General features: G+C 42.4%; 1 protein-coding gene across 1 annotated transcript in view; it reads left to right on the top strand.

Annotated features, from left to right (window-relative positions):
• The window catches only part of LOC132397664 (cytidine and dCMP deaminase domain-containing protein 1-like), a 62,277-nt gene that overhangs the window by 23,466 nt on the left and 13,421 nt on the right, over nucleotides 1-25,390 (top strand). Inside the window, exons 9-15 of the mRNA XM_059976432.1 lie at nucleotides 17-123; nucleotides 4,109-4,295; nucleotides 9,947-10,444; nucleotides 13,222-13,271; nucleotides 14,301-14,416; nucleotides 16,666-16,831; nucleotides 21,173-21,197. Coding sequence (XP_059832415.1) covers nucleotides 17-123; nucleotides 4,109-4,295; nucleotides 9,947-10,444; nucleotides 13,222-13,271; nucleotides 14,301-14,416; nucleotides 16,666-16,831; nucleotides 21,173-21,197 — 1,149 coding nt within the window. The remainder of the gene's footprint in view (nucleotides 1-16; nucleotides 124-4,108; nucleotides 4,296-9,946; nucleotides 10,445-13,221; nucleotides 13,272-14,300; nucleotides 14,417-16,665; nucleotides 16,832-21,172; nucleotides 21,198-25,390) is intronic.

Genomic DNA, 25,390 nt, shown 5'->3' with positions numbered 1-25,390 from the left:
CTGTCTCTTTGGTTAGATGTAGGTACCAATTACCGCTTGCCAGAGAAGGAAAACCTGATGATATTTCTGGCTTTGCATATGGAAAGATCTCCTTTATGTGAGGCGCCAGAAGGAAGTGGCAAAGTAAGTACTTTGATAATACAAGGGATAGAAGCAGAAGTGGTTCATACCATGACAGTCTGATATGCCATGTCTACTGGTTCCATTTTTTACTGGTTCCCTCTGAGTGTTTTGGGTGCACAGTTACCACTTTCTTAACAATGAACTCCAGCCATTTCTCCATCTTCCCATGTTTACACAACCTAGCTTAATGAAAAACAATGTTACATGTCAACCCTCCCAAATGACTGGGACAAACCTAGAATCTGGGGAAACTTACACATTCCACCATCCCAACCATTCATCATTGCTATGGTGTAATTTCTGCCTTAGGCTCTTAGGCCTCACAATCCAAAAAATGGAAATGTTGGAAGTCTCCAAGTCCTCGTTTGAGAGCACTGACTTTTTGGCTCTATACCATCACAACGTAATCACAATCCAATTGATCTCTTTCCCTGGCTTTTTCCCTTGCGAGTTATATTTCTCTTCAAGTGTTTATGCATTTTCATGTTAAGGAGTAACTTCCAAATCATACACATGTCACAATTAATAAATTTTGGGTTCTTGGCCTTTCCACCTAAGGGAATTCTTTGTTGGACCATTCAGGAATTTCAGAGCGCCAACTAAATTTTCCTGTCAAATTCACGCAGTCTGAGAGCAGTTATGCAGAGGGCTGAAGTCCTTCACCCAGGATCCGCTCATCAGCTGAACTCACCGGTTGGATCTACAGCTTGATGTACAGAACACCAGTGCAGACACTGCTGCTCAGCAGGTCTCTTCTGACTCCGACCAGCTGTACACGTGACCAAAATCTCTGCATCCCTTCTGCCATGTAGTGCATACGTTACAGATTTTACACAATCTGTTTAACTTTATTCAAGTAATCATATTACCTACTTCAGTGGTTATTCTACCCAGCTCTTTTTAAACTGTTGCCTTTGAGGCAAAATACAACAGCACTGACTAGCTGAAAACAGTTCCCTTACATCATAATGTCCCACACGTTCATCTTTTCATACTAGTGATAAAATCCTGAATGACCCTACAAAGAGTTCCCTTTGGTGGAAAGGTCAAGAATGCAAAGTTTATTAATTGCAGCATGTGTATGATTCTCAGTCACTGACCTTCCCTCCCACCTTGCTCCCCCACTCACTCCCCTTCCTTCATTTGCCACATTGACAAACCTGTGTCCACATCTCTTTTCCAAGTATTGGGAGATGTGTCTTTGAACAAGAGGTATGAATGTGAGAACAAGAAATGTTAGACATGTAAAGAGGTGACTTTCATGGCACTGTTCTTTTCCAGGTACCAACTAGAGAGTGCTTAAAGAATGTGACAGAGGAGGTGACACGAGTGAATGTAGGGGAAAACTGTGGATTTAGTGATCAAAATTCCTTTAGTTTGAAGATAATCATGGAGAATAGGAATGGTTCTCAGGTTGAAATTATAAACTGGAGGAATGCCAATTTTGTTTGCATGCAAAGGGACATGGCAGGCTTAGATTGGGATAAGCTGTATTCCATCAAAGGGTTGCTTGACAAATGAGAGGCTTTCGATAGGGAAAAATTGAGAGTACAGAATCTGTATGTTCCTGTTAGTATAAAAGATAAGGCTAATGGGTTTAAGAAACTTTGGTTATTGAGAAATATTGAGGCCCTGATAAACAAAAAGGAGGCACGTATCAGGTATAGGCATTTAGAATCAAATGGGTTACTTTACACATGAGGAAAACTATCAAAACTTGTAAAATGATCTGGATCAGCTGGGTAAAAGATGTGCTGGCCAGGTAAAAGAGGGTCCAGAGAAGGTTCAGGAAAATTATTCTGGGAATGGAAGGGTTAATATGAGGAGTATTTGATGGCTCTGAGCCTGTACTCATTGGAGTTTCGAAGAATGAGCAGGGGTCTCATCGAAATCTTATCAAATATTGAAAGGCCTAGATAGAGTGGATGTGGAGAGGATGTTTTCTATAGTGGGTGAGTCTAGGACCTGAGAGCACTGCCTCAAAGTACAAGGATTTATCCCTTTAGAACAAAGATGAGGAGGAATCTCATTAGCCAGAGCATGGTGAATCTATAGAATTATTCCCACAGATGGCTGTGGAGGCCAAGTCATTTGAGCCTATTTAAAGCAGAGATTGCTAGGTTGATAGGTCAGGGCATCAAAATTACAGGGAGAAGGCAGGAGAATGTGGTTGAGGGGAATATTAAATCAGCCATGATGGAATGGTGGAGCAGACTCGATGGGCTGAGTAGCCTAATTTTGCTCCTGTGTCTTGTGGTCTTATGGTCTAAATGGGCTGAAAAATAGCAGATGGAATTTAATGTAAACATGTGACATTTTTCATTTTGGGATGACAACAAGGGTAAGACTTGTACAGCAAACATTAGGGCACTGAAATGTGTGGTAGAACAAAGGGACCTGAGAATTCAGATCCATAATCTCCGGAAAGTGGCATCACAGGTAGATAGAGCTGTGAAGTTAAGCTGTCAGCAGAAGATGTAGAGTTGGTTAAATTGTAACATTAGAGAAGTTTGGGTAAGTACATGGATAAGGGAGGCTTGGAGGGCTATGGTCTTTGTGCAGGTAGATGAGACTAGGCAGAATACCAGGCCGGCATAGACTAAAGGAGACAAAAGGCCTGTTTCTGTTCTGATCCACTGCCATCCATTGCCACTCCAGTACTGGGCACCAGGTCCACAGCTGGATATTGTCTTAGATCAAGACACATACTCAATCCAATAATGTTCTTAAGTCCTGGGTCTATGGTGGGCCAAGGCTGGTGAGCACTAGCTATAGGGCTCTGAGACAGACCTCTGCTATAACTTATCTGGCAAAAGTTCAGACTCAGAACAAAACTCTTCCTACATTGTCAAACACTCAGATCTGGGCAGACCTCAAGATTCATTATACAGGCCCCACACTCACATCACCACAATTTAGGTAGCGGAAATCTGCCCTTATAGAATTCACAAATTTGATGTATGGAATAAATTACATTTTTACAGAATCTTTGTGCACAGAAGTAAATAAATTAACATAAAGTAATTTGTTTTCAACTCACAAGTCATGATGTATGCCCAAATGGTGTGGCCTCAAGTTATAGAAAATTATAATGTGGACCTTTTTCAAGCAATGAGAATCTCCCACCCCTCCTTTATACCACAGATCACATGTACTGAGACCTACCCTGGGACAATACAGCTGTCCTATGTGCCCTCCTGCTAGTCAATATAGAATGAAGGTCCTGCACTGACTCTTGAGTTCCCGGTGACAGTTAAAGGGGTGGAGTTGGAAATAAGATCATTCTGTGAGCCAGGATAAACCAAATGGTAGAGACAGAGTAAAAAATTTTGCTTACCATCCAGGCAGATTCATTTCAGGTAGTAGAAAAGATAAAAACAGAATGCAGTTCTGTTTTTAGTGAAAACAATTACTGTTACAAAGAAAATGCATTGCAGATAGGCAATAAGGTGTGAGGATCCTGAAGAGAAATCAAAAGATTATCATTATCATAAGAGGTCAATTCAAGAGCTTATAACACTGGGATTGAAACTTTACTTGAGTCTATTGGTTTGTGTTCTCAGGTTTTTGTATCTTCTGCTTGATGGGAGGGGTGGGAAAAGTGAGAACATCTGCAGTGGAAGTGGGTTTTGATTACTTTGGCTGCCTTCCCAAGGCATCAGAAAGTGCAGGTAGAGTCCATAGAGGGGAGGCTAATTTCCATGATGTGCTGAGCTATGTTCATAACTCTTGCAACCATAGGCAGGGCAGTTGCCATACCAAGTTATGCTGCATTCAGACAGGATACTTTCTATGATGTTTCTGTAAAAGTTGGTGCAGGTCAATGGGAGCATGCCAAATTCCCTTAGCCTTCTATGCTTGGCTTTTAGTGTGTACATGCCTGGACCAGATGGGTTAAAAACAACCTCCTTATACTCTTAAGAAGAGACATAAATAAAGCTCAGTTGAAGACAATAAATCCTCTCAACTTTTGTTTTAATTTCAGTATTCGAAAACAGGCATTGCTGTCCTGAACACCACAGAAAAGAATCATATAGTTGCCATTGAGTGCTCCAGGAATGGGCTTCATGCTGTGGAGCAGGTGCTGCTATCCTCTCCGAGGTCTCTGCACGGTTGTACGGTCTACTTATCTAGGTACCCCTGCATCATCTGTGCAAAACTACTCATTCAAGGTATGTCTGGGGTAATGGGATATCTAGCTGGTACTTTCCTACAGTGATGAGGAAGCCAGTTAGAAACTTTCTTGATATGGTATCATCATAGGATGCATACAGAGGGAATTGGAAACATGAACAAAGGGTTAATGCCCATGGGAAAAGTGTTGAAACAATGCAAAAGTAGGCAGACACAGTGAGAGACACTGCAAAAGGGAAGAAAGGCTCAGGGTCAAGCCCACAGCAGCAGGAAGAGACAATGAGGAAAGGGTCATAGTAGAGGAACAGAACAGATGACCGAGTGATCAGAGCTGGCAAAAAAGGACTCAGTGAAAGGATTAAAATCTATGGTAGTAAGGTTGGAGTAGACAATGAAAGCACTAGAGCATACTTTTGAGGGGAAATACACTCAGACTACAATAGATTGAGAAGAGGAGATAGGTGCTATGAGTTAGTGCCCAGGGACAATGTGAAAGAAATAATTGAGTTGGGTGGATGTTATAATGTAAGTGCACTGAAATCCAGGATTAAATGTACTTCTGTCACCCTTTCAGACAGCAAGGTGTAGATCAGTGTCACTGGTTTCTGTTTGTGTTCTTTTGCAAATCACCTTACACCTGGTCTTTGGCACTTCTGTTCATGGAAACCGTTCCTCTTTATTCACTTGGTCCTGACCACTGTGGACTTTGCACACTTCTCCCAAATCACTTCTTTAGTCTGAAAATCATCTCAGCTTCTCCAATCTGTCTGTGTAATTGTAGTAGCTGAGATTATCCAATGTTCACTCTAACATGTAGGGATCAGGGGAAGCAGTATTCCCAGTACCAGAGGAGAATACCATCTCTGGCAACCAAACACATTGTTCCACCTCGAGATGCAGGTGCTATGAATACATTTTGCAATTAATCAGCATGTCTCTAAGTGTGTAGGTGAGAGGCAGAATCTGAGCAGAGTTGATGGGAATGTAGGGAGAATGAAATACAGGGCATTACTGCTCATGGAGTGTAAATGGATGGTTAATGGACAGTACAGACTTGCTGGACTGAAGGACCTGTTTCTTTGCTATGTCTCTCTTGGAATTACACACACAGCCAAGGTAATCTTACAATTTCAGCTGAACTGCCTTGTAGAAATCTTTAACCACTTTCTGAGTCTAGCATATTTGGGATGAACTTTAGTGAAGTATGATTACAAGATAAATTCTGTGCCACATAATCGTAAGGAAGTGCTTATTTGGGTGACTGATCTGGTCCACAAGGAAGGAAACTGCTGAAAATACTCTTCGGCACATTTGTTTGGAGGGTCAAATGTTGTCATTGGCATAAACAAATCCTTATGAGCTGGTCACAGGTCCTTTCCCTTGTGGTCCAAGTGGAAAGGAGAGACTCCACACCATATTGGTGCCTGGAGAGTATACAACAAAATAGCATGTACATTGAGTTTTCCAAGTTTAGATAACCCCTTTTTTAAAAATTTCCCCTCACACTGGCCCCACCCACCCCCTCTAATCCTCCTTAGCCATTTTTGTCCAATTTCCCTTAAATAACCCCCCTGTCTCCCTTCACCCATCTACATCTCCCTCCCCATCTGGTTCTATCCACCTATGATACATGCACAGTTACTCATAGGTAGCCCCACCTGGCTCCAACTGCCATTCACCTCTCCCCTAATGGTTTCCATTCTCTCCTCCTTTTTGTACCAGAGTCCATCTGTGGAAGAGATATGCATTCCTGCTTCCCTCACACGAGCAGCTGCTTCCTATCTTCACACTCCCCTCTGCCAACCTTGCTCCATGTTTTTACCTCCTTTACCCTTTTTGATCTCTTACCCTCTGTCTGCCTTCATCTATCATCCATCTGCCACTGTCTCCCAACCCTACACCCCTCACCTCCCCAACCTGGCACTACCCACCCCTCCTCACTCAACCAGTCACCTCGGACTCTTTCTCTCACCACTCCCCTTCTCCTCTTTACACCAGCTATCGTATCTCTCTACACTCAGTCCTTATGCACAGTTTTGACTTGAAACATAAACAGACCTTTTTCTCTCATTGTTGCTGCTTGGACTGCTGAGTTCCTCCACCAGGTTGTGTGTTGCTCTAGATTCCAGCATTTGCATCCTCTTCTGTCTCCATATCTGCTTTCTCTACTAAAGTGGATGCCCACACCCTTGTCCCCATTGTGCCCCATCTACCAACTTGTTACCCACTCACCCAGTTTGCCTACACAAGCAATAAGCAGTTAGTCAGAAGTTCCATTCTCCAAAACTACTGTATGTATCATATCAGCATACACTTACGATAAGCTTCTATTTCATCAAATAATTACCCTAACACTACCTGTTATTTAACTAATGAAATACGTACAGAATTAGCCACTCCACGATCAATCTAACACTTCCCTCCAACACAGCTCAAAGCCCTCCAGTTTTCTTTCATCCATGTGCCCATCAAAGAGTCACTCAATAATAAATATACCGTTTTGGATACTGTTGTGGGGGATGACCTCCCAGGGAAATACCACGGAGACCAGGTTACTGGCACTGAGTATGGGTCTGTGGTGCAGAAGGGAAAGGGGTAGAAGAGGGGAGGCGTAGTGATAGGGGACTCTATAATCAGCGGAACAGCCAGGAGATTCTGGGGATGTGAATGGGACACCCAGATGGTATGCTGCCTCCCAGGTGCTAGGGTCAGGGACACCTCGGATCACGTCCACAGCATTTTGGAGGTGGAGGTGGTGCAGCTGGATGTCTTGGTACATATTGGTACCAACAACATAGGAAGGAAAAACAAAGAGGTCCGGAAGAGAGAATTTAGGGAGCTAGGCAGAAAGCTGAGAGGCAGGACCTCCAGGGTAGTAATTTCTAGATTGTTACCTGTGCCACGCGCCAGTGAGGGTAGAAACAGAATTATTTGGCAGATAAAAGCGTGGGTGAGAAGCTGGTATGGGAGCAGGACTTCAGTGTCTTGGATCATTAGTATCTCTTCTGAGAGAGATATGACATTTACAAAAGGGACGGGTTGTACCTGAACCCAATAGAGACTAATGTTCTCTCAGGCAGGTTTGTTAGAGTTGTTTAAACTAATTTGACAGGGGATGGGAACTGGAGTTAATATGCAATCCAGCTGTCTGGAAGGGCAGGCAGATGATAGGACAAAATTGCAGCCAGCAGGGTGAGTATCAGTGCACTAGGGATGCAAAATTAAAAAAGGTAGCAAATCCAGTAGTCAAAGTATTATAATCTCAGAGCACGAGTATAAAAAATTAGGTGAATGATCTTGTTGCACTTATACAGAATGTTGAGTATGATGTTGTGGCCATCACTGAATCATGGCTGAAGGATGGTTGTAGTTGGCAGCTGAATGTCCAAGGTTACACATTGTATCGGAGGGATAGGAAGGTAGGCACAGGGGGTAGTGTGGCTCTGCTGGTAAAGAATGGTATCAAATCATTAGAAAAATGTGACATAGGATCAGAAGATGTCGAATCCTTGTGGGTTGAATTAAGATACTGCAAGGGTAAAAGGACCCTGAAGGCAGTGAAACAGACCTCCAAACAGTAGCTGGGAAGTGGTCTACAGAATGCAATGGGAAACAGAAAAGGCGTGTCAAAAGGGCAATGTTATGATATTCATGGGAGATTTTAACATGCAGGTAGATTGGGAAAAATCAGGTTGGTGATGTATCTCAAGAGGGTGAATTTGTTGCATGTCTACAAGATGGCTTTTTAGATCAGCTTGTCATTGAGTCTACTACGGGACAAGCTATACTGGATTAGATGTTATGTAATGAATCAGGGGTGATTAGGGAGTTTAAGATAAAGGAATCCTCAGGAGACAGTGATCACAATATGATTGAGCTCAACTTGAAGAAAAGTAAAGTCTGACGTAGCAGTATTTCAGTGGAGTAAAGGCAATTACAGTGTTTGAAAGAGGAGTTGGCCACAGTAAGTTGAAAGGAGATGCTAGCAGGGATGATAGCAAAACAGCAATGACTTGAGTTTCTAGGAAAACTGAGGAAGGTGCAGGATAGATATATTGCAAAAACAACAAAATACTCCAATGGCAAAATAATACAACTGTGGCTGACAAGGGAAGTCAAAGTTAACATAAAAGCAAAAGAGGGCATACAACAAAGCAGAAATTGGCAGGAAGATCGAGATTTGGGAAGCTTTTATAAACCTACAGAAAGCAACTAAAAGAATCATTGGAAGGAAAAAGATTAAGTATGACAGCAAGCTAGCAAACAATATCAAGGTGGATAGAAAAAGCTTTTTCAAGAATATATATAAAAAAGAGATGAAAGTGTCAAGTCAAGTCAAGTCACTTTTTATTGTCATTTCGATCATAACTGCTGGTACAATACATAGTAAAAATGAAACAACGTTTTCTCAGGACTATGGTGTTACATGACACAGTACAAAAACTAGACTGAACTACGTAAAAAACAACACAGAGAAAAAAAAACTACACTAGACTACAGACCTACCCAGGACTGCATAAAGTGCACAAAACAGTGCAGACATTACAATAAATAATTAACAAGACAATAGGGCAAGGTGTCAGTCCAGGCTCTGGGTATTGAGGATTCTGATGGCTTGTTACATTGTCTGGTCGTGAGAGCCTGAATACTTCGGTGCCTTTTCCCAGATGGCAGGAGGGAGAAGAGTTTGTATGACGGGTGCGTGGGCTCCTTCATAATGTTGTTTGCTTTGCGAATACCGTTATGAAATACACTTTAAAGAGTTTACTAAAATTAAAAGAGTATTAGGCAATACAACATATATGCAAGGTAAACAAACAAAAAGGCGCCAACTTATCAAAGTTCAGTCAGTTTAGTGCACATCGTTGGAGCTCAAACATCGAACCATTCGACCCCTCGTCGCTTGCCTCCGACCTCCACGTCTTACACCTGGGACCACTCCCGGTGGTCTTCCGAGCAGTGCAGTGCACGTCCACCTTCCTCGATGTCTTCTTCCCGCTCTCTCCCAAAAAGCCCGCGAAAAACCCCTCCCCCAAGTTCCCAGCCTCACAAGACAAAATAACATTCCCCATTGGTTAACAAATGAATACAATTACCATATCAACAAGTATAAAGCAAAACAACTGCGAGAGAAACACTTATCAAAGAAGCATTCCTACTCTTAACAAACCAAAAAAACCCATTTTGAGTAACATACACAGGACATTGTACAGTTATAATCTTACTCACCAATGTCATGCATGAAACCCTATCAAAGGCTTTCTGAAACCCTAAAGATTTTCAGAGGGATGCATCTACTCTACCAGATGCTTCCATGAAAATATCTAACAGATTAATCAACGTGATTTTCCCTTTCATAAATTAGCAATATCACATCCTTTCATTGAAATTCCAACATTTTCGCTATCGCTGCTTCAGTTTTACAGCTCGGTTGATCCTAGTTGCCTCTCTCCCTCTCTTTTTCAATCCTTTGGTCACATTTGCTCCCCTCCTATCCACAGGAGTCATTTATTTTGGAATATGACACCCAATGCATCCACTGTCTCCAAAGGCACTTGCTTCAAAAAATTGGGATGCAGCTCATCAGGTCTTTGGTATTTATTGGTTTTTGGGTTCATTGACTTCTCAACACAAGCATATTGAGCCCTGGAATTTGCATTTAACTCTTGAGTTATCTCTTTTCCTTTAGGTGGCGTTGATCGCATTTGCTATTGGCCGAACCTGGAACAACAGGATAATCAGAATAAAGGAGTTTGGAAAAATAACCTCACCAGTGTTAGTCAGCTCTTTCCTAAAGCTAGAGTAATTTGTGATATGTGCATTCCTTTACTGAATTTAAATACTATTAAGGAAAAGGTTTCACCAAAAGCAAGAGTGATACCAACAGAAGAGTCCATAAAATGTGAGTCATTTTTTGACGTGCCTGATGTCGTAGATGACACCATGGAAGCTCTGGGTTTATCACATCTTAAAGACAAAGATTATGTAGCTAAATACATGTCCGAATTACAAAATGCAAATGATTGTTATAGAGCACTTATAAATAGTTCCTGTGGCTTTTTTGAAACAAACAGTTCAGTGGCACATGCTAATAATGCGGAAGGGGAACAACCCAGTAAACTTCAGGAAAATGAGAAGAAGCATATACATGCCCTGCAGCTGTGCTTCCTTCTGGCTGCAAGAACTGGTAAGGAAAGCTCACTTCCCCTGCATTCCTGCCTGTGTAACTCTGTGTGTGCCCATTGAGTAGATGGTTGATGCTTAAACTGAAATGGTTGGCCACACCCAGTGTGCTGGAAATCTGCAATAAGATCAAAAACTGCCAGAAATTCTCAGCAGATCAGGCAGCAGGTGTGGAAAACAGAAAACAAAGTTGATGTTTTAATTCAAAGACCTTCTATCAAGTAGTTAGATAAATTTGTTGCAAGGAGACAAGGTAAAGGGCGAGAGAGAGGAAAAAAACCAAAATTTCAGGCATTAAATCCATTACCTCCCAACTTAAACCTTCCCTAGATTAACTTTGTTTCTTTATTATGCCCCTACCACTCTCATTGACCTTGCTCCATCTCTTACCATCTATCCTGCAGGACAGATTCCCAAGGATGTTGCCTGAATTGAAAGACTTTAGTTATGGGGACAGATTGGATAGGTTGGGCTTATATTCCCTGGAGCATGGACACTGAGAGGTGAATTGGTGGAGGTATATAAGAACATGAGACATATAAATCGACTAGACAGCCAAAATCTTTTTTCTATGGTAGAGATAATTAAAAACAGGAAGGCTTAGATTTAAGGAAGGACTTTTTAAAAGGGATATGAGGGGTAAGTTATTGATGTCTGGAACTTGTTACCAAAAAAGGTGGTAGAATCAGATACAAATACAATCTTAAAGAAGCATTTAGGAAGACACTGAAGTAGACAATAGACAAAAAGGTTGCAGTCTCAATATGGGCAAGTGGGTTTAGTGCAGATGGGCAAAAAGTGGATATGGATAGAAAGATAGAAAACCTACAGCACAATATATAGCCGTTTGGTTCCACAAAGATGTGCCAAACATGTTCTTACCTTAGAAATTACAGGGTTACCCATAACCCTCTATTCTTCTAAGCTCTATGTACCTATCCAGGAGTCTCCTAAAAGACCCTAACATATCAGCCTCCACCACCGTCGCCAGCAGCTCATTCCAAGCACTCACCACTCTCCATAAAACGTGCTGTAAAACTCTATGACCTTATGACTATATCCTTTCACAGGTCATTTGGTCTCTGCTCTCCTTCCACTTTTAGCTGTATATTAATGGTTTAAGATTGTCCAGTGAGAAGAAGGGTCAGTGACCTGAAATGTTGACTCTGTTTCCCTATTCAGATATACTCCTCGAACTGCTGAGAATCCTCAGCATTTTCTGTTTTTATTTCACACGATATATTGATCTTTCTTGTTCACTTTCTTTGAAGTTTCCAAGTAAGTTGGATGCCTGAATCTGTCTTCAGTCCTTTCTAATTTCTACTAACAAATGTTCATAATTCCACAAGATAAAAGAATCAAGAGTGAAGTTTTTCCTCTCCAATTTAATTCAGCACACATTGTTAACTACCTTTACCAATGGTATAAAGTTTGCAGTAGTGATGATGGGAAAACTGCTGGTATTTACTGTTATAGCACTAAAAATTACAGCAGTTGTGGTACTTCAATGCAAAGAAGTTTAACCTGGAAGTTGCTACCTGAGATTAACAGGGCTCTGAACTAAATTGGTTGCTAGTTGCAAAATTAACTTTACAGGCTGAGGAGGTACATTCAATTCTTCCCAATAACTGGAGATTTTAATGGAAGTCTTCCATGTGGCTGTAACAGATCTCAAATAACTTGTTGTTTACAAGGACTTTTAATATCTTTCCAATGGCTTGTTAATATAGGAGGACTTTTAACCACTTTTCCAAGACTTTTTGAAATCTCATTTTATAAGTCAGTTTCTCCTCTCCAGTACCTGTAGATACATGTTATAATATGGCAATCCAAAGGCTTGACCAAATATCAGAGATAATTAGTTGAGTATATTTTCTCTGGTGTTACATAACAATGCAGTGATCATTATCATAATCAATAATACCAGCTCTGCAGTGGTAGACGTAGAGTCAAAAGTCATACAACAGAGGAATAGACCCTTCAGCTGAATATGTCTTTGCTGACCAAAGTATCTTCCTGAGTTAGTCCCACTTACTTGCTTTTGACTCATATCCTTCTAAACCTTTCCCAGTCCATGTAATTGCCCAAATGTCTTTTTAACTGCACTGCCTCAACCATTTCCTCTGGCAACTCATTCCATATCCTCACCACCCTCTGCATGTAGAAGTTTCCCCTCCGGTCCATTTTAAATCTTTCCCTTCTTACCTTAAACTGATGTTCTCCAGTTTTTTTGATTCCTTTTCCCTGGGAAATTTATGCTAAGTATGTCTTGCAGCAGAACATCAGATTCTTTTCATTCAGAGGGAGGTTGGAAGGCCTGACATACTACCTGTGGGTAGTAGAAGAGATTCACAGCATTTAAGAGCATCAAGCATTTGCACTACCCAGTCAACGAAGACTATGGGTCAAATGCAGGCGAAATGGAATTGTAGATGGGTCAGCATGGGCAGAGTGGGAAGATGGGCCTGTCTCTGTGCTAGGGATCCATGATCTCATTGGTGACTCACTAAAGAGTTTTGTAATGTCAAGCTGGCTCTCCCTGTAGAAAACTGGAGGACCACACAATGGACACTGCTAGCAAGAATCCAGTAAGCACCAGTTGTTTGCAGACTAGTAAAAAAGGATTGCCTAGCACCCTGGTGGTTGCAAGCCCTCCTGGGAATTCAGGGCTCCTATAGATCCAAGCGCAACTTTGTTTCTGGGCATCTGATGGTCTGGTGACATCAGAGGCACTCATCTTTACAGCTTTGAGTCATGGTCTCCAATAATTCTATGTTTCAGATAGTCCTGACTATGGAGCAGGAGCACTGATCTCCCAGAAAGATTGCTTTGTGAGTACTTCATGTGAATCAGTTTTGCTCATTTAAGAAGTTACTCCTTTTTCTGATGTGTGAAGTATAAATCCTTATGTATCCCCTTTCTTCTTGAGTGTCTCAGGAAACGTGGTTTGTTAGCCCCTCACTAACAGGCATTGATTCCATGGTGATAAACCCACCTTACTAAGGCTTCGTACATATAGGGTGTTGACAACTTTGGTCCTGCCAAATCCATGAGGTTGGGATTTCTCACCCACCCAAACCCTGGTTTGTGTAAATGCTTGTGATTTACTGCCCCCAGCAAGATCGTACATTGCATACAATTAAACAAAAGTATATTCAGGAATGTTAATATAAGCAAACAGTTAATAAATAAAAGAAAGAAAAAAACAAGAAGGGCCACTTACTCTTATACAGTCAAATGTGCTCTTAAGTTGGAGCTGATCTTGAACTTGACTGTTACTCACGCGCTGGACCTTCAGTCTGCGTGAAAACACACACCACCTTACAAATGTCGCTCGAAATCTGTCTCAAACAAATGGGTCTCCCACAGGAGTATTGGTTCTTCCTTCTGAATCCATTCATCTGCGCATAGCACCTTGTGCAACAGGGACGGCATCCTCAGCCACCTTTTCCTCCTGTCTTCTTCCAGCTCCCACCAGCAAAGCCTTTCAACCCAGTATTCTCCAGAACCTTCTCCCAATTCCACTGACAGCACATTCCTGTTGAATAACAAGCATCTTATCTTAGCTCAACCCAAACAAGCTGACAACTGAATCAGATTGCTCTTACAGAACCGCTAAAATGGAATACCTTTAGTATAGCAGTAAAAATCTTAACTAGGGTGTTACACTTATTTACCAAAAAGGATTTGGTCTCATCAGCCAGACCACAGATGGAGGTGTAATTTATCAGGCCCTCCACATGGAAAGTATTGGAGGGATTCAGAATAGGAGTAGCAAATGGTGCCAACTGAATGAGTCCACTGAAAGTGAAATGGCCTGCTCTTATTCCATAACAGTTCTAAAAATGTTCGTCTTACAGGTAGGAGTAGGCTACAATGGTTTTCCAAAAGGAAGTCATCGTGGTAAATATCTGAGTAAAGAAAATTCAGCATCCAGCCTGCTCATCTGTGCGGAGGCTAATGCTCTTTGTTTCAGGTGAGTCATAAAGTCAGCCGCGTTGGGGGTGGAGGGGACATTTTCCTACTGTGTCTGTGCCAGTCATTGGGTGTCCATGCACACTTATCCCCTTTCCCAACACTTCATCGGTTAGCTTTGCTGCAATGCCATTCCAGGTGCTCCTTGAAAATAAGGGAAGAAATGGTGCAGGGGTGTAAGATTTCTCTGGCATTAGCATCTGTCCTTGGGCATGTGAGTCCTGTTCTGAACTGATTCCATGACCTACAGACTCACTTTCAAGGACTCTTTACACTCAATTTCTCAACAGTATTTTTATTTGAACCATTTGTCTTCATTTGTACATTGATTGTTTGTCAGTCTTTGTCTGCTTATATATAGTTTTTCGTAAAATTCTGTTGTATTTTTCCCTGTAAATATATGCAAGAAAATGAATCTCAAGGTAATATATGGTAACATATATTCATGGGCCACTTTGTTAGGTTCCTCCTGGACCTGATAAAGTAGCCTTCTGCTGCTGTAGCCCATCCACATCAGAGATGCTCTTCTTCACACCACTGTTGCAATGTATGCTTATTTGAGTTACTATCGCCTTCCTATCTGTTTGAACCAATCTGGCCATTCTTCTCTGACCTCTCTCATTAACATTTTCACCTACAAAAGTGTGAAGTGGCCTCTGAGTGTATATGTACTTTGATAATAAATTAGCATTGAACTTTGAACTCTACCAGATCATTTCTCAACAGTACTGCGAACAATCCCATTGTCAATGTTTACCATGATGCCAAAGTAAACTCATACATCTGTCTGCATGCACGTGGTTAATATTTCACTATCCTAACTTGTTCATGTGCCTATCTAAATCCCTATTAAACATAGCTATCGTATCTGCTTCCACCACCTGCTCTGACAACACATTCGGAGGAGGCTTTCAATTGAGGGGCCAGTAACCTGGCATCATAACTGCCAACATCCAACACCCCCGCATTTCCACATCCTTCCTGATGGATTCAGTAAAGCAACATCCAAACAAAGTGGGGGAGGGACCTTGCTGGACTCCATGTTTAATGGAGAAGCTCTCTAAAGTGTTCGAGAGAAGTACGGAGGAAAAACTTTCCCTGTGACTCAGAAACATCGAAAGCATGCACTTTTGCAAGATTCACTAAGATTTTAGTGGACGAGAGGGCTTGAGTTATGAGGAGAGACTGGATAGGCTGAGACTGCTTGTCCTAGAGTGAAGGAGGCTGAGATGTGACCTTGTGGAGGTTTATATAATCAATGCATATGGATGGTCTCAGACTTTTTTTCCAATGGTCTAAAACTAGAGGGCATAGATTTCAAATGAATGGGGATGGATTTAAAAAAGATCACAGTGGCAAGTTTTTCACATGGAAGTTGGTGAATATAATGAATGAGCTGCCAGAGGAAGTGGTAGAGGCAACTACAATTACACTTAAAAGATATTTGGATAAGTTCATGGATCAGAAGGGTTTACGGGGATAAAGGTCAAGGGCAAGAAAATGGGACCTGCTCAGGGAGGCACCTTGATCAGCATAGGTGAGTTGGGCTGAAGAGCCTGTTTCTCTGTTTTACAATTGGATTCCTGAGATTTGGGTAATGGCTGAGACCTTATTATTATTATCCACAGACCACTCCCTCTCCGATATGTCTATCCATGGCCTCCTCTACCGTCAAGATGAGGCCACACGCAGGTCGATGGAGCAATACCTTATCTCCCGCCTAGGTAGCCTCCTACCTGCCGGCATGAAGATCCAACTCACTGACCTCCGTTGATACCCCTTCCCCCCACCCTTCCCCCCATCCCTATCTATTATTTTAGTCTGGTTCTCTTTCTCTCTCTTTTTCCCCCCTCTCTACAATCTCCCCCAGCCCTACCTTTCTTTCTCTTTTATTTCCCATAATTCTCCACCTTCCCCCGAGCCCATTTCCCTCCAGCCTATCACTTCCTAGCTCTCTACTTCATCCCTCCCCCCACTTCTTATCCCCCCTCGACCATCCCATGTTACTTCACTCCTGATGAAAGGTTTCGGCCCAAAACGTCATCACTACCTCCTCCCATAGATGCTGTTTGGCCTGCTGAGTTCTGCCAGCATTTTGTGTTTTGTCCTATTATTCATGTAGGGAGGCATTACACATCGAGACTGACAGAGGGCGCTGATGCTGAATTCAGTTTGAGTCTCTGCTTGTATCTCTCCTGTGGTTGATGCACACTGCCTGAAGGCAGAACATTTTCTATGTTTCTTTGACAGGTATAAACAGGATCTGCAAGAAGCCACCCTGTATTCCAGCATCTACCCTTGTCCTAAGTGCATGAAGTTAATAAAAATCGTTGGAGGCATCACAAAGATTGTTTGTGTTAAGCCCAAAGATTGTGAGCGTTTGCATCCAGCTCCAAAGGGCACAACATATTGGATGGTAAGTGCCAATGGGAACAGGAATTCCCATTAAAAATCTGATTTATTCAATGACTCCTGCCCTCCTCTCTCACCTCTTCTTCCCTCTCCCAAAACTTTACCTCCTCTCCATTTTTATCCTTACACTGTAACAAATCAACACCATTCAATGTCCTCAGTAGCAAAAAAACATTCATAATTCAGCAGAAAGTACAAGCAAATCCATGAAAAAGCTGTTTTTATTTTGACCACTCGTGTACAAGAATGGTCTTGATGCCACTACAGTTCCACATATGAACGTACAGGAGTAGCCTGTCTGGCTTGCCAAGTCTGCTCCAGCATTAATAAGATCACAGTTGATCTGGCTGTGGACTCGGCTCCACCTACCTGCCTTTTCCCCATAATCCTAGAGTCTGAAGGCTGTCCCATCACTTTCCCCTTCAATTTGGATAAAAACATTCATTAAACACAAATGATAGGGGCCAGAAATAACAGCTAAACTTAATATTGCCCCCACAGAGAAATTTTATTTAGGTAGAATCTAGTTTACACAGGTTTGTTTGTACTGGAATGACTTCATCATATGTCTGTCATTTAGATGCATCACAAAGTCTTTGACAAAGTTCCACATGGAAGGTTAGTTAAGAAGGTTCAGTCGTTAGGTATTAATGCTGGAGTAATAAAATGGATTCAACAGTGGCTAGATGGGAGATGCCAGAGAGCAGTGGTGGATAATTGTTTATCGGGATGGAGGCCGGTGACTAGCGGGGTGCCTCAGGGATCTGTTTTGGGCCCAATGTTGTTTGTAATATACATAAATGATCTGGATGATGGGGTGGTAAATTGGATTAGTAAGTATGCCGATGATACTAAGGTAGGAGGTGTTGTGGATAATGAGGTGGGTTTTCAAAGCTTGCAGGGAGATTTATGCCGGTTAGAAGAATGGGCTGAACGTTGGCAGATGGAGTTTAATGCTGAGAAGTGTGAGGTGCTACATTTTGGTCGGAGTAATCCAAATAGGACACACATGGTAAATGGTAGGGCATTGAAGAATGCAGTAGAACAGAGTGATCTAGGAATAATGGTGCATAGTTCCCTGAAGGTGGAATCTCATGTAGATAGGGTGGTGAAGAAGGCTTTTGGCCTTTATAAAGCAAAGCATTGAGTACAGAAGTTGGAATGTAATGTTAAAATTGTACAAGGCATTGGTAAGGCCAAATTTAGAATATTGTGTGCAGTTCTGGTCACCGAATTATAGGAAAGATATCAATAAATTAGAGAGGGTGCAAAGACGATTTACTAGGATGTTACCTGGGTTTCAGCACTTAAGTTACAGAGAAAGGTTGAACAAGTTAGGTCTCTATTCATTGGAGTGTAGAAGGTTGAGGGGGGATTTGATCGAGGTATTTAAAATTTTGAGAGGGATAGATAGAGTTGACGTGAATAGGCTGTTTCCATTGAGAGTAGGGGAGATTCAAACGAGAGGACATGATTTGAGAGTTAGGGGGCAGAAGTTTAAGGGAAACATGAGGGGGTATTTCTTTACTCAGAGAGTGATAGCTGTGTGGAATGAGCTTCCTGTAGAAGTAGTAGAGGCCAGTTCAGTTGTGTCATTTAAGGTAAAATTGGATAGGTATATGGACAGGAAAGGAGTGGAGGGTTATGGGCTGAGTGCGGGTAGGTGGGACTAGGTGAGATTAAGAGTTCGGCACGGACTAGGAGGGCCGAGGTGGCCTGTTTCCGTGCTGTGATTGTTATATGGTTATATGATTATACAACCTGAGCTGGCTTGTGCATTCACTGATACATGCTGATTTTGGCTTTGCCTTGTAGTCATCTATGGTGTATCACAGGAGTGAAATAGGAAACTTCTGTCTCAATGGCAAACGAGAAAATCTGTAGATGCTAGAAATTCAAGCAACACACACAAAATGCTGGAGGAACTCAGCAGGCCAGGCAGCATCCATGGAAAAGAGTACAGTTGACGTTGCTGGCTGAGACCTTTTGCAGGACTGGAGAAAAGAGATGAGAAGTAGAGTTAAAAGGTGGGGGAAGGGAGAGGAAAATACAAGGTGATAGGAGAAACCAGGAGGGGGAAGGGGGAAGTAAAGGGCAGGAAAGTTGATTGATAAAAGAGATACAGGGCTGGAGAAGGGGGAATCTAATCGGAGAGGACAGAAGACCATGGCAAAAAGAAAAGAGGGGAGAAGCAACAGAGTAGTGCTGGGAAGGCAAGGAGATAAGGTGAGAAAGGGAAAAGGAATAGTGAAAGGGTGGCACTACCAGATTTTTGAGAAATGGATGTTCATGCAATCAGGTTGGAGGCTCCGCAGACAGAATATAAGGTGTCGTTCCTCCAGCCTCGGTGTGGTGTTATTGCGACAGTAGAGGAGGCCATGTTGGCCTCCTTATATTCACTTTACCACATTGCTCTTCCCAGTGCAGCTGTAAGAAGGACTGGAGTGCAAGAGAACAAGAGATCTTGTAGAGGTATAGAAAATTATTAGGGGTATAGATGGGCTGGATGTATACAGGCTTTTCCCCTCTGGTTGGTCAAGACTAGAACTAAAGCTCATAGGTTAAGGGTGAAAGGTGAAATATTTAAGGAGAATCTGCAGGGAAACTTCTTCACGCAAAGGGTGATGTAAGTGTGGAACAAGCTGCCAGCGGAAGTGATAGTTGCAGGTTCAGTTGTAATATTTTATATAAGTTCAGATGGGTACGTGGATGAAAAAAATACGCAGGGCTTCTGGTCTGGGTGTAGGTGGGTGGGACTAGGCAACAGATCTGGCCAAAGGGTCTGATTCCCTGCTGTAGTACTCTATGTTTCCTATGGACAACAATATGTTTCTTTCTCCTTTTCGTCCATGCTGAATGCCTTCAAGTATGTAGGAGAGGACAGTGTTCCACCTTGCTGTGGGATGTGACTGAAACAGTGTATGTGTACAAACTCACTAGTGTCCTACATGCAGGGACACCAACCGGTTATCTATCACAGATTTGATTGTGCCTCAGACTGCAGCTGTGTTCATACTCATCAGTAACTATTTCTACACTCTGGCTGATGCCATTTGAGGTCTGCTCCATGGAGGCTTGTAATCCTTCAAAATCATAATGTCTTGTCTGTACACATACACATTGAATTTCTTCACTTTTAAGATGATAGCTAAACATTGTTGATTTATAATTGATGTTGCCCTGATTTGGAAAGAGACCCTGAAGGAACAGTTACCCATACAACAAGTCACAGTTGCACCAACACTGTTAGACGACACTTTCAAAGGGCAACAACAGCTTCACTGGATCACATGGCAGCAAGAGCCTGTGAGCTCCACAGCAGGTGCTTCCACTCTATTCCTTTGCCCAAGCCCACTTGTCCTAGATTCAGCAGCTTGTCCAGTGGCCCCGACATGACTTAAATTAATTGGGGAATCCTTTCTGGGCCTTTGAGTTGGTCAGACAAGAAGCATCCAATGCTGCTTTCACCTTGTTTTCTGCTGGGAGGAATCTTTCACCTCTCTCCCAATTCTTGTATACCTACCATATACTGCTAGTAAGCATGTGACCTGCCAAAGATTGTGGAGATTCTGGCTTCCTGTTATCTAGGGGACGCTCAGATCAACGAGGGGAAAGGGTAACCTCCTGCTTCTCCTCCACCTGTACCACCCAGTCTTTTTCCCTCTTTGCCTTACACTGCTTCCAAACCCTTCTCACCAGTTCTTCCCTGGATCACTCTTCTTACATTCACCATCTCCTTTCCCATCCCACTGCCCCCTCTCTAAACTCTTCCCTCTATTGTACCACCTCCTCCCTCCACAAACCTTTACCTTTCATCTTTACTGCCCTTTTCCTTCCTATCCTTTTTCTCACCTCTTCACCCTTGCTCCACCATCTTGATCCCTTTTCCCATCCCTCAAAATCACTAGCTGCATCATTGTGCCACCCTTTCTGTGACTGACCACCTGCTCAGGGGGTGTTTGATTTGGTTGAATAATTTAATAAATTATAATTGTGGGAGCTCTGTATCTCCTCCAATAATATTCTAACTAGTATACCTGTATGTCAGACACTTTCCCAGAGCTCTCTGTGTATCCAAACTGGGAATATATCAAATGCCTCAGACATAAGATACATTTACAGTATGTTCATCAAACTTTGTTCTAATCAACTGAGAAACAGATCAGATGCTTTGAAGTAATTGTTGCACTGGCAATAACACACAGTGATAAGGTGATACTTCTGCTATGACATCCAGCAGTGATTCATTTGCCAGATAATTTAACTTATAGTTGTTTAATGTGTTTCTGTACATTATGCTGTATTTATGACTGACCCTCTTTATTCCTTCCTTCCTCTACTACAGTGGAAACAAGATTTGGGCATACCAGGTAAGAACTTCAAACAAAAAAACTATTTGCCCCTGCAAACCACCTCTGAAATAGCTCCCAAGCCCACCAGCTCAGGGCACCAGGTTGTGATTTTTATGCCTCCTACTATCAGCACTCCAGAAACCAGTGAAGCAAATGCACCTCAGTTTAATCTTCCCTTAGTCTCTCCTGTTCTAAAGAAAGCAGTCATTCCCTGTCTGACCATTCCTCATAGTTACGGTTTTCCGGTCCTGGCATATCTGCATAAACTTCTTCTGCACCTTGTCCAGCGCAAACATTTTTATGTAATGAACTGCGGTCCTCAAGCTGCTTAACTTGTGTTGTATACAGTTCTAGCATCATGTTCCTGCTCTTCAATTCTGTGCCTTTTTAACCATTTCATTGGCTGTTCCTGCTTTAAAGATATGCTGACATTGTCTATCCCTCTAATCCCCCACAGCTTTCATTATATCACCTCACATTATTCTGGATTAAACTCCACCACTGTCCAAATCACCGGACCAGCTTTATCTTCCTGTGACGACAGCCTTCTTCATTGTCAATCACTCCAATAATTTTTACATTATCTATAAACTTTTATTATGCCCCCTACATTGAGAGCTAAATAACTAACATTACACTAAGCACAGGACCAAATAATAAGCCCCAAGATACCACAGTGGTAACTGGGTTTCGGTCATAAAAACACCCAGCAAGTACCATTCTTTTCCACCCATCACTGAGATTATTTTAAACCATCATCCTGCTAAGTCTCTTCTGTACCCTCTCTAAAGCTTCCACATCCTTCCTATAATGTGGTGAACAGAAGAGAACACAAAACTCAAAGTGTGGTCTAACTAGTGTTTTTATACAACTGCAATATTATCCTGTGACTCTTGAACTCAATCCCCTGATTTATAAAGATCAACGCACTGTGCACATTCTTAACAGCACTATCAGCTTGTATGATAACTTTGAGGAATCTATGGACATGGAAACTAAGGTCCCCCTGTTCCTCCACACTGTCAAGAATCCTGTATTCTGCCTTCAAATTTGACCTTCCAAGATGCACTTTTCTGGATTGAACTCTATCTGCCACTTCTCAGCTCAACTCTGCATTCTGTCACTGTCCCGCTGCAATCTACAACAACCTTCCACACTATCCGTAACTCCACCAAACTTTGTGTCATCTGCAAACTTACTAACCAACTTCCTCATTCAAATTCTTATTGAAAATCATGAAATCAGGAGTCACAGAACAGATTCTTGCAGAACGCCACTGGTTACCAACCTCCAAGCAGAATATACACCATCCACAATCATCCTCTGTCTTCTCTGGACAAGCCAATTCTGAAGGCACATAGCCAAGTTTTCCTGGATCCCATTGCTTCTGGCTTTCTGAATATGCCTACCATGGGGAACCTTATCAAACACCTTAGTAAAATCCATATACAATACATTCACTGCTCTACTTGAATCAGTATGTTTTATCACATCCTCAGTGTATTCAATTTTGCTCATGAGGTCTGACCTGCCCCTCACAAAGGCATGCTGACTATCCCTCATCAAACTATGCTTCTTCAAGTGCTCGTAAATCCTGTCTCTAAGAACTTTCTCCAATAATTTGCCCACCACAAAGTATGAATCACTTGTCTATAATTTCCACGGTTATCTCTACTCCCTTTCTTGAACAAAGGAATAACATTTGCCACCCGCCAATCATCTAGTACTACCCCTGTGTCCAATGAGGATACAAAGGTCATTATGAAAGGCGCAGCAGTCTCATCCCTCACTTCCCATAGTAACCTGAAATATGTCCTATCTTGCCTGGTGATTTATCTATCCTAATGATTTTCAAAAATTAGAGCAAATCTTTTCTTAGTGTCGACATGTTCAAGCATAGCAGCCTACTTTTTGCTGTCCTTGCAAGCATCAAGATCCCTCTAACTGGTCACTACTGAAGCAAAGTATTCATTAAGGACCTTTCCTACATCTTTCAACTCCAACCACGTGTTTCCTTATTATCCCTGATCTCAGTCTGGCTGTCCTCCTGTTCTTCACATACATGTAGAACATCTTGGAGTTTTCCTTAAACCTATCACCAAGGCCTTCTCTTGCTTCCTTCTAGCTCTCCTAAGTCCACTCTTGAGCTCTTTCCTGGCTATCTTGCAACACACTAGAGCCCTGTTTGATCATTGCATACTAACCCTGAATTCAGCTTTTTTCTTCCTCTTGTGTAGATGTTTCCACTCTCTTGCCAACCCTGCTTCCTTAAGTCTATCATTCTTCCCCTGCCTCAATAGGATAAACCTGTCCAGAATTCCCTGTAAGTGCCCCCTAAGCAACCTTCACATTATATCTCTGGGGTTTTTCACTTTTGTCTCGTCTGCAACTTTTTTCGGTGTCACAGACGCAGGAGGCCTCATGCAGGTCTGGGAGCAAGAGCTTTTAAAAGAGGAGCTTTCATGGGATTTTGACCTTTTTCAGTAGCGCCGTCGCAATTCATTAGCAAAGGCAAATAAAAATAAGGCAGGGACAAATGGAGCAAGTGGTAAGTGGACCAGTTGTTAGCGTGGGGAGGCTATAGCTCATCAGGCTACAGCAAGAACAGGCTTGGGCGAGGTACTTATCTGCTAAGTTCCTTCTTCATTCTTTATCTGTTAGTACATAGTTAGAGCAGTGAGAATGGCTCCAGGGGCTGAGTTTTGTTCTTTGTGTGAGATATGGGAATTCTGGGAAACCTAGCTTCCTGGATAACCACATTCACACTAGGTGCACTGAAATGCAGCTTCTCAGAACTGTGTCAAGGAAATGGAGCTGCAGCTCAATGACCTTCAGCTCACTTGGGAAACTGAAGACTTGATAGATGGGAACTACAGGGAGGTAGTCACCCCTGAGTTGCAGGAGGCAGGTATATGGGTGATGTCAGGAGAGGGAAGGGAAATGAGTAGCCACTGCAGAATACCCGCATGGCCGTTCCCCTTAATAACTAGTATACTGATTTTAATACTGTTCAGGGGTTGACCTACCAAGGGTGGGGGAAGAACTCAATGCACCAGATCTCTGGCGCTGTGGCTCAGTAGGGAAAAGGGAGAAGAGAACTGCAGTAGTAATAGGGGATTCCATAGTTAGAGGAGTGAACATGAGATTCTGTGGACACAGCAGATGTCTCCCAGGTGCCATGGTCAGGAACATCCTAAATCAGGCCCATGACATTCTAACAGGGGAGGATGTGCAGCCAGCAGTCTAGGTACATATTGACACCAATGACACTGGTACTGACAAGAAAATTTATAGACAGCTAGGTTAGAAAGCTGAAAAGCAGGACCTCCAGAGTAGCAATCCCTAGATTGCCGCCTGTGCCACACGCCAGAAAGATAAGAATAGGATTATTTGGCAAATGAATTTGTGGCTGAGAAACTGGTACAGGGAGCATGGTTTCAGATTTCTGGATCTTTGGGATCCCTGCTGGGAAGGGTATGACCTTTACAAAGGGATGGGTTACACCTGAACCCAAGGGAGACAATATCCTCGCAGGCAGGTTTGCAAAAGCCGTTGAAAAGGATTTAAATTAATTTAGGAGGGGGATGAGAATTGGAGCGAAATAGCTATTGGTTTACAAGCAGAATTCCAAAGTGCGTTTATTATCAAAGAATGTATAAAGTATACAACCTTGAGATTTATTTGCTTACATGCAGTCACAAAGCAAAGAACCTGAAAGAACCCAATTTTAAAAAATAAGACCAAACCCCAGTGCCCATAGAGAAAAAGGGGGGAAAAAGCACAAAAAATCACATAAATATTAGAAGTGAGCAACAACAGCATTCTGAACCAAACTGAGTCCATAGATCCAAATCCCCAAAGTAGCCTGGAGTAGGCTAAAAGCCTCAGTATTCAGTTCATCATATTAATGAGGGAAACCGCTGCAAAGTTCGCAGGCTCGAAGCACAGCAACTGAGAGCAGTCTCACAGTTTTACCATCGTGAAGAGAGAAGCCCCCAGACTATTTGGACCGGTGTTTAAATCAACAGAACCTTACACCAGTACCTGGCCCCACTGCCAGGGAATTGCTCTGGGCCTAGATTTCACTCCCAAAGGAACTGTTCTCAACCTCTCCAAATCGGCTTGTCGCCCAGAGTGATCCAACCTTGCCCGACTCTCAACATTCTTCCTTTCCATAAGACTATAAGATATAGGAGCAGAATTGGGCCATT

The sequence above is a fragment of the Hypanus sabinus genome, chromosome 8 (assembly GCF_030144855.1).
Source record: "Hypanus sabinus isolate sHypSab1 chromosome 8, sHypSab1.hap1, whole genome shotgun sequence".
In the NCBI taxonomy this organism is placed as follows: Eukaryota; Metazoa; Chordata; class Chondrichthyes; order Myliobatiformes; family Dasyatidae; genus Hypanus; species Hypanus sabinus.
This window is presented reverse-complemented; position numbering and strand designations above follow the sequence as displayed.